The sequence below is a fragment of the Aulonocara sp. 'chitande type north' Nkhata Bay genome, linkage group LG11 (genome assembly GCF_057382095.1).
Source record: "Aulonocara sp. 'chitande type north' Nkhata Bay isolate Kocher_YH1m ecotype deep benthic linkage group LG11, A_spYH_male_GT1.1, whole genome shotgun sequence".
Classification (NCBI taxonomy): domain Eukaryota; kingdom Metazoa; phylum Chordata; class Actinopteri; order Cichliformes; family Cichlidae; genus Aulonocara; species Aulonocara sp. 'chitande type north' Nkhata Bay.
In genome coordinates, this window is record NC_141354.1 from 34,800,234 (window position 1) to 34,814,531 (window position 14,298).

Sequence of the window (14,298 nt, forward strand, 5' to 3'; positions counted from 1 at the left end):
TAATGGACTTCTATTCATTTTACATCAAATTAAAACTTTGGGTGTAAGATTCGGATAATTATTTATTAAAAGGTAGACATTTTAAATGAGAATAAGAAAGAAAAGTATGTCTTTGTGCCCCCTTTTCCCTGTTCATGCCCTATCGGCCCCCCTGGCTAAACTTTGCTAGATCCGCCCCTGCACAGTTACCAGCCGTCAGCTACGTAGAAAAAGATCCTGGAGTAGAAAGTAATATTAAATAAATTCTAACAACAGCTGATCAAGCTTAAACGTGCTGCTGTTGTTCAGCCGCTGGTTTCCTCTTTCTGGTGCAAAGTGGGCCAAAAACAAACCAGAGAGACGGACTCGCGACAGAAAAGCCGATCAGCTGATCGTTAAGCAGTTTCATGATTGAAGTAGCAGCAAGAAGAGGCAGTCGCTCCATATATCGTTTGGTAAGCTTAACGCAGGAATGCTTTACAAACATTCAGAGATGGACTTACACACTTGCTTTACTTCTCTCGGGGATAACTTTGTCGGAGACGAAATGCCGGGTTGCTAGCGAAGCTCCACATGCTATCCAGACCACCGACAGGTCCCGCATGCCACAGCCGCTCTATCACGTGATGCATACTGCTCCGACGTGCTAACGTTCTGAGGTGAGTTACGGCGTGTTGCAAGTTTTGTGAGGTGCTTTCGTGATATTTAATGGATCGGATTACATTTTTTATTTTTCTCCGATATCCGATCCAGTAATTTAGGTCAGTATCGGACCGATACCGATACATAATATCGGATCGGTCCATCTCTAGTTTTGAGCCTCATGCTGATGCCACTACCAAAAAAGTTCAGCAAAGACTGCTCTTCTTAAAGATGATTAGATCTTTTAATGTCTCATCTGAAATGTTCTCCTTGATTTACAGAAGTTTTATTGAATCTGTTATTTCTCTCTGTATTGCTGCTTGGTTTGGTAACATGACTCTGAAGAACAAGAATAGTTTTGGGACTTTTGGTAAAAACTGCCAGCAAAATCTCAGAGCGTTGGCAAGACAGGCTTTTGGCCATGTATAACGAGCATGTGCTGAGGAAGGCTCGCTTTATGGTTGTAACAATTGACTTGTTGCCCTCTGGCCATCGTTTTGGAGTACCTGCAAGGAAGACCAAAACAATCCAGGTTGCTTTTATCCCTACTGCAACCCGTTTACTTAATGGCATGTCTTGTGGCTTTTTATCATTGTTTTGTTTATTCTTATTGCTGCTAAACTGATTTCCCCCTGTGGGACAATATAACCAATGTAACCAAAGCAGCCGACGTAAAGTGGCTGCATTCAACACAAGGAAGAAGAAAGCTACAAGACCAAATGTTCCATCTTGCAGTTCTAAAGAAATTGATCAAAACTTCAATTAGCATGTAGGTTTTTCATTCTACATAACTAACCTCTTATTGTTATTAGAACTAAAGACTAGAAACTTGAGACAGAAAAAAGGCATAAAATAAATTACTCAGTGGAACTTCTATTATAACCGTCTCTGAAGAAGGCCTGGTATTGATCATATGTATATTAATCCTAAAATCAAAGTGCTACTCAATTAAAACAAAAAAAGTTGGATTCAGATTCCATCTGTGAAATCTAATAATCAGTTAAATTCCAGTTAAAACACTGGAATAAAGCTTCTAGTGTCCTCTTGTTACATTATAAACCGTAATCTTCCAGTAACCTTCATGTACTTACCACTGGGCCTGCCAGTTAACAAAGCTGAACGTGGGGTAGAGGAACCAGCCCATCTCAGCCAGCAACCCCTGTTTGTCAATGCTGATGAAGAAATTTGGGGACGGGGTGTTCTGGAACGACACATTGACCAGCTTTCCAAACCTGAACAACAAATCGGAACATCAAAACAAAAACCATTACTGTGACCTTTTAGAAGAACAGTTAGTCCTTGTACGTGAATGTGAAGCATCAACATCAGGAGGCTTTTAATCCTGCAGGTGAGCCGATCTTACCGGAGCGTCTGAGCGACCGCAGGGTCCTGATGCACCATGGCAGCTGGGATGCTGAGCAGCGAGAAACACTCATCCCCAACACAGTTCATATCCTGGAGTGGATTTCCAGGGAGGGTATAGACGAGGACACCGGAGGCATTGGACTTGGCCATGCTCTGAACCTGAAGGAAAACAAATCAGAGAGGATGAAACTGTTACAGACCTCAATATTAATAATTAATGTCTATGCTTATGTAATTAATGCATTCATAGTTTGGTCTATAAAAGAAAGGAAACAGGGAAGAATTTGAGGCTACAATGCTGAAAACTGCTGAACTTGACATTTATGGTAAAGGTTTGTGTCACATAGATTTGAAGAAGAGAAAAAAAAAAAAAAAAACAAAAAAAAAAAAACACAACATTAAACAAATGGAACATTTTTATTTTTCACCAGAAATGTCTGTGGTCTTAGCTTCCTGATTTCTCTGTGCCTAACTCCTTAGAGTCATATAACAAGGGGAAGAGTGATTTGACTGAGAACCATCAGCAGACTTCATAAAACCAACTATCCACAGTGTCCATCCCACACTTTGATATATGCTGTGAAAAACAAATCCCCATTGATAAGTTGAGCAATCTGCAGCACAGTGGCTCACGGGTGCATGTCTTTTGGGGGAAAAGTCTCCAATAAAGGTTTTAAAAAATATATCTAAATTTAAAACTTTAATAATCTCAATAAAGACATATCTGCCTATGAATCTGTCAGCAAGGGGCAAAACTTTTGATACTGGAAGCTTTCTGGTTCCACTAGTGGTCCGAGTGCTATTGGCCAATCATGTTTGAGCAGGCTTTGACTACATGTGGGTAAACAGTCTGTGTAGAGAGCAAATGAGGGATTGGATTTGCTGAAATGCAAACCCAAAACTATCAGTACAGTCTGCCAATGATTTAGTTTTTGTTTTTTTAAATCATGACATTTATATATTTTTCTCCTCATTCAAACAGATGATAATGATGATAATAATAATAATAATAATAATAATAATAATAATAATAATAATAATGGATTGGATTTATATAGCGCTTTTCAAGGCACCCAAAGCGCTTTACAATGCCACTATTCATTCACTCTCACATTCACACACTGGTGGAGGCAGCTACAGTTGTAGCCACAGCTGCCCTGGGGCAGGCTAACAGAAGCAAGGCTGCCATATCGCGCCATCGGCCCCTCTTGCCAACACCAGTAGGCGGTAGGGTAAAGTGTCTTGCCCAAGGACACAACGACCAGGACAGAGAGCCTGGGGATCGAATTGGCGACCTTCCAGTTACAGATATGCTTCCCAACCCCCTGAGCCACGGTCACCCACGTGGGGGGTCAGTGTACAGCTTTGATGTCCATCAGCTACACCGGAGACCAGGAAGTGTTGGCCTCACCAGCCAAAAGTTCCCAAATTATTAAGAAATAAAAGTCAAATAAAAACCAAGAATTATTGTTTTCAGCCTCTCAGCATGTAGACTTGTGGTTTCTCCTCCATCGTTTCATTATTTTTGTCATTGATTTTTGAGTTGCCTTTCAATTCTGTCCTTTGTAGGTTGATCATTTTTACTTCCATCAAATGATATAGCATACCTTCATCCCTAACACATTACCCAGCCCACATCTGTATAGATATCCAGCCTGTTTGTTTTTTCCATTGAGATCTGATGTGTTTATGTAGTCAAGCTTTAAATGTCAAGGAAAAAAAAAAAAAAAAAAAAAAAGCCTTTAAGTCTCCGGATCCTCCCAGTTCAATTTAATTTCACTGAACTTCAAGCACGTCACCACAGAAGTCAACAAACTGGAAGCAAAAACATTCATTCAATTTGACACTAACAGACCTTAGTGAAGAAAGAACAGTTGCCTTCAGACACCCAGGCCACAGCACCTGCCACCGAGGGGAAGGTTTCACACCCATCTCCAGCATCAATCACTGTATAGGACTTTGAGCCCCAGCGTGCCATGAGCCAGTCATATCTGGCATCTAGTCTTTTAATGATCACAGGCATCTTCCACTCTGCAGGGGGGAGCCAAGAATTACAAATAAATGATTCCTCTCAACATTCCTCTGCATTCTAAATATTAATATCTATTAATAAACAGACCTGAAATTAACCTTCTGACTTCACTCCTCTAAAAATCAGGCAGGTCAAGAGAAAAATCAGTTGCAGAGTCTGATTCCATGCACTGTCTTACCCTCTGAGATGAAAGCAGCCTGGGAAAGACCACAGCCGTGTCCCATGCAGCTCCAGTAGTAAAGCACTCTGGGGATCCAGTTACCCAGAGCAAAGACGGGCACCGGAGAGAAGTGCAGCCTGGACAGAACCTCCTTTTTACTGCAGAAACGTAAAAGAGGCAAGCGCACGGATGGCTATATTAACTCAGGAAGAACCATAAAACCTTATTTTCAGCTCCAAGTTTAAACTCTTGGACTTCAAAATAATCAATTTATTTCATACAGTTCATCTGCTAACTTAGGGGGGGGGAAAAAAAAAAAAAAAAAGCCATTTTAGTCACATGCCTTCTGATTGGCTGCACTTCAAAAGCAGAAGATCGGAGCATCAGGTGGTTGTGGTTTCTGTGTCTTAGATCAGCGGTCCCCAAACTTTTTTGCACCACGGACCGGTTTATCACCAGTGTGTGAATGTGTGTGTGACTGAATGTGTAAAGCACTTTGGGGTCTTTAGGGACTAGTAAAGCGCTAAACAAATACAGGCCATTTACCATTTATGTCAGACAATATTTTCACAGACCAGCCTTTAAGGTGTGGCGGATAAATACAACAAAATAACACCAGTACTGGTAGCAAAAAAAAAGAAAAAAGAAGATTTATTCATAACACACAGGAAAAGACCCAGGGAAACTGAGTTAACGATAAAAAAGATAAACAAAATAATGATAAAAACCTTGAAAACCATAAATTTCACACTCGAGCCTCAACTCTTGCAGCACGGTACCAAACAACTCACAGACAGGGATATCCCCTGTGACATCATACAGAACCAAGAAAAACTGTCCAACACAAAGCACTTAGATGTGTCTGAAGCTTTTGATGGCCATATTTAATGCAAGCATCCACCATTTTAAGTGCGCATATTTGAAAGTAAGAAAAATCCTTCATAGGTTAACTCTAAACAACCCAAGAAAATGGTTAATACAATAAATGTCACTCTGGCAGTGACATTTGGGATCTTGCTCATGTTAATAAAACATTGAGATTTAAATAAAAACATCATGTTTTCCAATAGACTAAGGAGTTCTAGGTACTTTTTACTTCTGCTGCGCTTCCCTTTTTTCCCAGTGCAGTTTCCTGTGTTTGGTACAGTATGTTGTCACTATTATTAAGATGGTTCCTGTTTCACATAACCGATTATTTTACAGCTTTGAGGATTAATGTTCCTGAAAACTGTAAAATAAAATATCAGCCTCCTGTGCAAGTTTAAAAAAAAAAATAAAAAAAAAAGGAAGTATACTCTGCTCATTTAATCTTCCAAGAAACTTTTTAATGTCAAAACTGTTTCACAGCACAGAGTTGAAATAAATGATGAAAGTGCTAAAATTATCCATCGTATGAAATCTATATTTTATGATCTTTTGGAAGGCCCTGTGTGTTTCACGTTCAAATAGAAAAAGGTAAATTTCCAGTTATATAAACTGAAATTTTATAGTTTACAGACAAAATTAACTTATGGATGGGAATGCATTAGAGAGGAAACAAGTGGGTCTCAAAGCTTTATGGAATTTGAACCAGAGCAGAAAAGAAGTCACATTTCACAAGTCTGCAGGTTTTTTGTTGTTAAAACTGTTTAATTTTTAACGGGCGACCGTGGCTCAGGGGGTTGGGAATCGCATCTGTAACCGGAAGGTCGCTGGTTCGATCCCTGGGCGCTCTGTCCTGGTCATTGTGTCCTTGGGCAAGACACTTTACCCTACTTGCCTACTGGTATTGGCCAGAGGGGCCGATGGCACGATATGGCAGCCTCACTTCTGTCAGTCTGCCCCAGGGCAGCTGTGGCTACAGCCGTAGCTGCCTCCACCAGTGTATGAATGTGAGAGTGAATGAATAGTGGTATTGTAAAGCGCTTTGGGTGCCTTGAAAAGCGCTATATAAATCCAATCCATTATTATTATTAATTTTGCATCTGAAGCTCTCAAACTGTCTTTAAATAAAACCAGCAACTCCAACTCTATGCAGTCACGTGAAAATACTAAGTACAGGTTCTACTATTCAAATGAACATGATCATCAGCAGGTATTAGCGCCCACTCAAAGTACAGACCTCAATCTGACTGAAATGCTGTGGAGGGACCTTAAGAGAGCTGTGCATAATTTAATGCTCACAGGCCTCAGTGAACTGAAGACGAGTGGGCCAACATTTACCCCCCAACAGGGACAGAGGCTGAAAGTCACACACAGAACCATTACTTCAAAGTTCCTACTGCTAAAGGTCGTTCTACAACTTATTCAATCATTGGATGGACTTAGTGTTTCACAGTAGGTCTTTTGCCACTTCAAGTTGCTGAAGCCAAAGATTTAACCAACCTGCAAAAATATTAAAATTGACAGAAATTTATCGCCAAGTGAACTTTCAAGCACTTTAAATGATTTATATTTGTCAGTCATAATATGCACCACATTTGCTTTGTTGCTCCTGCTGATATTTGTGTTCTGTTGTGTTGTTTTATTACCCGATCCATCATCCTCTTCACTATCTGTGCAGTGCTTTGCATGTCATTTCTGTAGTGATGTTGTGATTCCATTTAAAAGTGGGTGTGCTGAAATATTTCCAGATGTGTACAGCTGTTCTTTTAAGCCTTTTTTCTGTTCCATTTTCACGTTTAGCTTTTAGCCTCTAGTGGAGGTGGCATGTTCTGAATCCCTGTCCATATCTAACATTTGACAGAAAAGCGAAGTTTAGCCTTGTGCTTCAAAACTAGACTGTGCGTATGTAAAGTGAGCATAGGTAACTCCACCACCCACAACAGAAAAATTTTGCATAAACAGCTTCAGAATATTAATTAATTTAATATAATTGTATTGACACTGAGTATGTTTTACTCAGTGCAGGTATGCATTGCCAAGTGCTATAAACATCTGTTTTCTATCACCACTGGAACCCAATTCGTCTGCCTTACAGCGAGGATGAGTCCTTCACGCTCACCTGTGGGCGGCGGCCCGCAGCACCTGCTCCCGCATCCAGAGAACATCATTGACCACAGAGTCGTCCAGGGATAGGAAGAGCACTTGTGTGCTATTCGGAAGTTCCTCCACGAGACTTTTTAGCGAAGACTCTGAGCTCCAAAGGCACTCCAGAAACCCTGAGTTGTTGGTGAAGGCGTGGATCACCAGAGGTCCCCTCAAAGCGTCGGGCTGGAAGGAAAACTCCCCATCCAGAGTTGGTACTTTGAACGCGTCCGCCGGGTCACCGGGCTCCGGCCCTGCGGGAGGTTGCCGAGATCTCAAACTCACCGTGCTGTCACCTTCGGTCAGCAACACCTGGCGCCTCGGTCTCCCTCCTGTTTCAGCGATATGAGCTGCCACAACAATCAGGAACCACAACAGCGCAGACTTTGAACGCAACAAAGCCATGTTCCCGGTGTAAGCTAGTGCCCGTGAACTCACCACGAACAACCGAGGTCGGACATCACTTCGCCAAAAGTTAACTTAAACTTAAAGGGCCAGAGTCTTTTTTAGCTGTCCCCAGACGACCTGTGATTTCCTCCTTCCACCTAATCATGACATCCAAACATTTGAGCTGGAGGCGGGCCGAGCCGCTGTCTACGGCAGCCCTGCAGGGACACAGGTCTGGGAAAGCGCAAACGGTACTTTTAACGGAAAATGATCTGAAACAGAGAATTTGATTGGTCGTCAAAATAATTAAATCTGTCGTGATAAAACGCTTAGTTGAGGCGGAAAACAATAGCAAAACAATAGGAGACAATAGCTGCAAAACGACTAGCAGAAATAAATTTTCAACATCTCGCGAGATTTGATGATGACCTGACCTATTTCAGAGAAATGTTTTAAGATCCCTGATTTACCCCCCCCAGTTGTGGTAGATAGCTGTTGCTCCTTGTGCCTGGTTCTGCCGAAGGGTTCATCCTGTTAAAAGGGACATTTTTTTTTCTTCCTACTGTTGCCAAGTGCTTGCTTATCGGGGGAATTTCCTTGTATTATTGTAGGGTCTTTACCTAATAATATAAAGCACCGTGCAGGTGACTGTTGTTATGAATGGGTGCTGTATAAATAAAACGTAATTAAACTGAATCGTATTCTTTTATCTCAATAAAAATATTTAAAAGGTTATCCGACACAAGAGCCAATTCGAGAACTAGAGTATGCCATTACAACATATATTGGTTGCTATTATTAAGAAAACTATTCAGTTTTATCGATATAAAGTAAACAATGTAAAGTACAAGTATAAAGTAGCTCTTTATATAACCGTATCTCATTCATCAGGACATTTTCTTGCACATCTGCTAATACAAAAACTAAGGCATGTCTCAGAGAGCTTCACCATATCACAATCATGTCAAATTTGAGGTTACATATTGAGAAATTAAGATGTAAAAGGAAGTACAAAACCAAATAAAAATAGATTATAAAAAAGTGGTGGTTACATACAGCAACAATAAGCTGCTAAATGCACAAATCAGAGTCCTTTAATCTTTATTTATTTATTTTATTTAGGACAGTGCATGTTAATGAACATAAATGTAAAACTAAAAATTACATGAATGTAAACATACCAGATTATAGCCAAGGGCTAATTTCCATCTGTTGTCCTTAAGCATAAAAAATAGACATAATAATTCATAAAAATTCATCATTCATTCATAATAAAAACTCCATCACCAAACTTACACATTCACACCATTCTGTTCCCAAATAAAACATTAAAACTATACAACTCATACATGATCACACACTTTTTGTCCGTAACCAGTTTTTGACTCTTTTACTGTTAATTTAACGATTTTCCATGTGCTGTGAAGATGTTCCAATTATATCATATAGCGTAGTCTGATAAGCATTTTAGCCAGTGTTAAAGTAGTCCAGTTCAAAACATTTCTCTGAACAAGTCACACAAGACCATTTAGAAGACGTACGTGCAACAAGTGACTCAGAATAATTGCCGGAGATGAGCATCAGCCCTCATCTTTCACTCACACAGCTGTGCGTAAAAGCGCGCAAACGTTGCGTAAAGGGACCTCGGCAAAAGAACCGTGGATGTTGCTCTCTTCATCTGAAACTCAGCAGTGAGGTGTGATCCACTTGCACACAGATATTTATTATCTGTGTTCCTGGCTAAGTACACACAGTCTGCAGTGATGGAAACGCTTAAACTTGTTTTCATTTCTGTGCTGCTTCTGTCAAACGTTTTCTGTCAAGATATGGATGCTGACATCTGGAGAGAAGACATCGAGGAGGTAAAATTTTATAAACCTGCTGGCACTTTCTTTGCTGCCAGCGTCCTTTCAGAGTACGTATAAAGAAAGTTAAAACAAAGTATGTGATTATGATTAATGCTTACGCTCAAAACCTTTTAATGAAATAATTTCTTGGATTCGGTTTCAGGCTTCTATTGTATTTTTTCTCATATGGAAAAAAGAGAATGTTTAATATTAAACGTCTTTATTTGCTTGTGTTTGTCTCATATAAGGAAAAATGGCCAAACTCTAAAGAAATTCAAGACATTTTAGTTAGAATGATCAGAAAACCAGGATCTCGCCAACATCTTGGATTTATGGGGAGAAAGGAGTCTGGTAAGACGATATGACGGCATTTTGAACAAATTTATGCAGATTTATGTTTTAAACTGCTCATCTACCCAGAGAGAGTTCACTCATCCATTTAATTCTTCACAAACAGGAAAAACACGGACGGCACGTAAACGTAAGTTTTATAACTTTCTATTTTTTGCATTTCAGTTCAGCATTATTTCAGAGGTAAAAAAAATAAAAAATAAAATAAATATATATATATATATATATATATATATATATATATATATAAATATATAAATATATATATATATATATATATATATATATATAAATATAAATATATATAAAAATATATATATATATATGGCGAAATGCTGTTTTTCTTTCTAGGGCACAAATTTCAAACCTTTGTGGGTCTGATGGGGAAGAGAAGCTCTTGGGATTAAGGTATATTTCCCGCAACACTTTCATAAATCTAGTCTCACATCAGCTTATATTTGCCTGGTCAACTGTTGGTTTCATCCCCGCAGGAGCTCTGTGACCCGGCGTCGATTCAAGGCTGAAGATCGGAGAGAAAAACTAAATTTCCATCCGTGTGATTTGTCTCCATTCAACTTTTATAGTCTGTACATATTATTTAATGTATAAAATATAACATTTAGTGCCATTGAAAATCGCCCTAACACTTAAAGTGCACAGAGCGACACCTAGTGGTAAAACAGTGTCCTATATTGCCACCATAGAAATCATTTAATAATTCAAAATTACCAGAGCACGTGTTTAAATTGAGGGGCTTTATAAAAAAAATTAAATAAAAAGCATTATTTTATGTTTATATTTCAGTCACAAAACTGGTGTTCTCCCCACTTCATAATGAGCACGTTTTCTCATAATAAATCCATCTTACTCTTCAATATCACAGGTTTATTAAGTGACTTTGTACATTACAAATGAAAAATAAAATTAAAAATACAGAGATGGAGTACATAGCCAAAGCAAAATGTGATGTTGACTCTTCATTTCCCACTGATGGTTTCCGCAGAGTAACTGAAATAACATGTGGGCTGTTTTTATTTTATTTTTTTCTATGTGTCCAGAATCACTGTTAATATTTGGAAGTGTTTTTCTTTAACAGTGGACACGCAGCTGTCAAGTCTCTGAGGATTTTTCTAAACATACAAAAGAAGTTATTACTTCAGCTGGCTCGGTATATATAAAAATAAACTAAAGTGAAATGTAACACTTATGACAATATAAATGGTGGTCCGAGACTAGTGAACATAGCTAAACACACAAGAAAAAGAAAGCGTTATATTTCAGGAAAAAAAAAAAGAAGCGTTAGCCATTTTTTGTTATCTATAAAAAGGCCCAAGGTGCATTTTCTCGTGTTTTCTACCGACAGTGTTTCGTTCTAGCCTGCTGCGCTGATGGGACGAGGGTTACAGGTTTAACAGGTACACTCAAAACCAAAACAAAACAAAGGATTCGTTAATGCCTTGTCCTTTTCTTACTTTGATACACATTTGAAGGTCAGGTTAAATGTTCATATACGTTAACTTTTCCTGTAAACAAGCATTTCAACAGAAACTGATTGTACTTGTGGGTATTTGTAGGGATGAACCGATTGTGAAACTGCGGGCCAACACAGATGTTTAAAGGTTGGGGAAATTTGGCCGCCATTTATAAAGATTATTGGTATATATTCCATATTCAGCATTTCATTATCATTCTCTAACGATTTATTCAGCACAAAATTAAAGCAAAAGATAAACATTGGCGCGGCCCCCGGTAAATGATAAATCTACACACACCAGTCATTTAAAAGCAACCTTGGGAAGAAAGAAAGCAGCCGATTTGGGGGTGGAGAACAGTATTTAGTATAACAATAATAACATCAACAATAATAATAATAATAATAATTAAAATAATATGGAAAGTAAACATTCCTTGAGGATGATGAAGAAGATAATGGCTGTTCTTAGGCAGCCAGGGGGCTCTGCAGAGGCTGTTCTGGCCTTACATGCAGACCCCCCCCAGGCCCCCTCACACACCCACAAATGCCCCCAGTGCGCCCTCTAGCAGCTGGGAGCAGGAGCACAGCTGTGCTGGCAGACAGAGCAGGGACAGAAGAAGAGGGGGAGGAGAGCGGGGAGAAGAGGGGAGGATAGAGGAAGATTGGGAGGAGGTGGGGTAACATCAGAGCCACACACTGGTGTCCTGACTGGCAACATTGGCAAACATAAATTTCTCGAGTGGCGGTGGTCCTGCCGACTGTCCTTAAAAGATCTTGCCTTTCTTTTTGTTTTTCTCCAGGGTCCTGAAGAAGAAGAGGGGAAAAGTCAGTGACACTTGTTCTACAAACACTTCATGTTTATTTATATATGTAGGTTATAACTGTGTAAAACAACAAACACCACTTCATTTGATGATTGCTGAATCTTTAACAACACTGTTCAAAGTTCTTGACGCTCTGACGGAGGCTCTGTCTGCTGTGATGTGAGCCGATAAAGAAGAAACAATAAACCCATTCATATCACAACTGAGTGACCTCCCTTGCCCAATTTATCCAAATCACATTTCAAGTAAAATTATCAAATAATATACAAGCTCGAAGCTCAAAGCCTGGTTTAGAGCAGGAGTGGGCAGTTAATTTTCCCAAAGAGCTACATGAGAAACTGGGAATGTTGAGCGCCTGAACTCAGTTCTACTCAATATTAATTTTATCCCTTTATAAACTTGCACTGGTGGCCCCTTGGGAAAATTAACCCCTGGTTTAGAAGAATGAGAACCTTTGGCTGGTTCAGCTGGCTAAAGTCCATTTTCATTTTTGGCAGAATAAACAGTCTTTAGTGGGGGTGGGCGATATAAACAATATAAATTTGGCCAACGATAGAGATTTTGACTATATCGCTCTATCGCATGTTGATGACGTCATCAAGCTGCGCCTGTTTTGGTCGAAAGCATGGCAGCGGCTAAAACCATTATCATCTGCAAATTATGCCGGGCGACAGTCATAGCAAAGAGATGAAGCACTTTTGAAATATGGGGAAGGCCAAAAACTGCGCTTCCTCCACTTCCGTAACATTGATTCATTAATGTTGAATTCTCTCGCGGCTGCTCTATTCCCATGTTGTTGCAGTATATTAATAACTAACCTCGTATTGTGGATGAATAATCTCAGTTGTTCTCCTGACTGAAGTTTGGCCCGTGTATAGCACCCTGCTATGCGATTGCATTTGTCCCTGACCACCAGAATCCCTCACGTTAAATTTTATCGAGTGGAAAAAAAAACTTGGCGTTCATCCTCCAGCTTCACTGTGCTAATGTTATGCTAACATAGCTGTGTCGCTAGCAATCACGTAGCACATCATTATATACCAGGTAGTCCAACTTCAGTAACCCTGCAAATGCCACTGCTGTTTAGTTTTCTGTCTTCATTTATGTTGGAAGTGGTAGCAGAGCTGTACGTTTTAATTAGTTTCAAAAATCTCTCAGTCAGAACATGGTATGTCATGTTTAGGTGGAAACTAGCGAGCTAACTTCCTGTTAACTTTTAACTCCGTTAAATTTAATAAATTCTGTTTTCATGGACGCATGGATGTTAAACTTAATTGTTACACCCGTTAAAACAGCAACGCTGATGATTTAATTAAAGATGAAAGAATTTAGACCGTTTTTAACTCTTAGTGTTCGTTTGACTTTGGGATCTGAAGTAAACGGAGTAATGGACCCAGTGTTGCCAACTCCTCAGTAAGGAAAATCGCTATCCAGTTGTTCAGTCTGACGTCACTAGCCGTGTCTGGGTCTAAACTCCGCTGCAGGTCCATATATCAAACGATCACTATGGCATTACTGAGAGTTGAAAAACTGTCTAAAGTCTTTCATCTTTAATAAAATGATCAGCGTTCTGCTCTACCAGGTGTAACAATTGAGTTTAACATCCAGGCATCCATGAAAACGGAATTTATGACATTTAACGGAGTTAGAAGTTAGCAGGAAGTTAGCTCGCTAGCTTCTATCTAAATACAATATAGCGTGTCCTGACTGCGGGGTTTTGGAAACAAATTAAAACGTACAGCTCTGTTATCACTTCCAGCATAAATGAAGACAGAAAACTAAACAGCAGTGACGTTTGTAGGGTTACTGAAGTTGGGCTAGCTGGTATATGCTAGCGACACAGCTATGTTAGCATAATATAAACAAGCTAACTTTTTTTCCACTCGATAAAAGTTAACGTGAGTGTTCTCGGTGGTCAGGAACAAATGTAATCGCATGGCAGGATGCTGTAAAAGGACCAAACTTCAGCCAGGAGAACAACTGAGATAATCCATCCACAATACGAGGTTAGTCATTCATATACTGCTGCATGGGCTGTGCTGTAGTTACATCCTAAGGTTTTAAAAACTGAGCTTCAATAAATGATTAGCGGTAATAAAAGCCGAGGGAGGTCAACAGTGATCACTGACTGTTTTAGGAGCTTTTTGAGATCAAATAGAAGAAAATACATGACATTAAACATGTTAACAACACAAAAGCCATATTAAACGCAGACTACTTTAGACCCGGAA

General features: G+C 39.5%; 2 protein-coding genes and 1 long non-coding RNA gene across 7 annotated transcripts in view; 1 reads left to right on the forward strand and 2 right to left on the reverse strand.

The window, feature by feature from the left end:
• ngly2 (N-glycanase 2) overlaps positions 1–7,997 on the reverse strand; it is a 13,848-nt gene extending 5,851 nt beyond the window's left edge. For 2 of the 3 annotated variants that reach the window (XM_086312305.1, XM_086312304.1), the window contains exons 1-5: positions 7,162–7,996; positions 4,197–4,336; positions 3,842–4,017; positions 1,985–2,145; positions 1,713–1,853 (exon numbers count right to left, since the gene is read on the reverse strand). In XM_086312305.1, coding sequence (XP_086168431.1) covers positions 1,713–1,853; positions 1,985–2,145; positions 3,842–4,017; positions 4,197–4,336; positions 7,162–7,589 — 1,046 coding nt within the window. In that variant the 5' untranslated portion in view covers positions 7,590–7,996. Of the gene's footprint in view, positions 1–1,712; positions 1,854–1,984; positions 2,146–3,841; positions 4,018–4,196; positions 4,337–7,161 lie in introns of all 3 variants that reach the window. The other variant, XM_086312303.1, reaches the window with a different exon arrangement.
• Positions 7,205–11,065, forward strand: LOC147319605 (uncharacterized). 2 transcript variants are annotated; one of them, XR_015131562.1, is made up of 6 exons: positions 7,205–7,822; positions 9,396–9,433; positions 9,667–9,769; positions 9,876–9,899; positions 10,121–10,177; positions 10,261–11,065. It is a non-coding gene; the product is annotated as an uncharacterized LOC147319605 (long non-coding RNA). The 2 variants fall into 2 exon arrangements; XR_015131561.1 differs by lacking the exon at positions 7,205–7,822 and having other exon boundaries at positions 9,130–9,433.
• septin7b (septin 7b) overlaps positions 10,640–14,298 on the reverse strand; it is a 21,079-nt gene continuing 17,420 nt past the window's right edge. For both annotated transcript variants that reach the window (XM_086312314.1, XM_086312313.1), the window contains one exon: positions 10,640–12,047. In XM_086312314.1, coding sequence (XP_086168440.1) covers positions 12,008–12,047 — 40 coding nt within the window. In that variant the 3' untranslated portion in view covers positions 10,640–12,007. The remainder of the gene's footprint in view (positions 12,048–14,298) is intronic.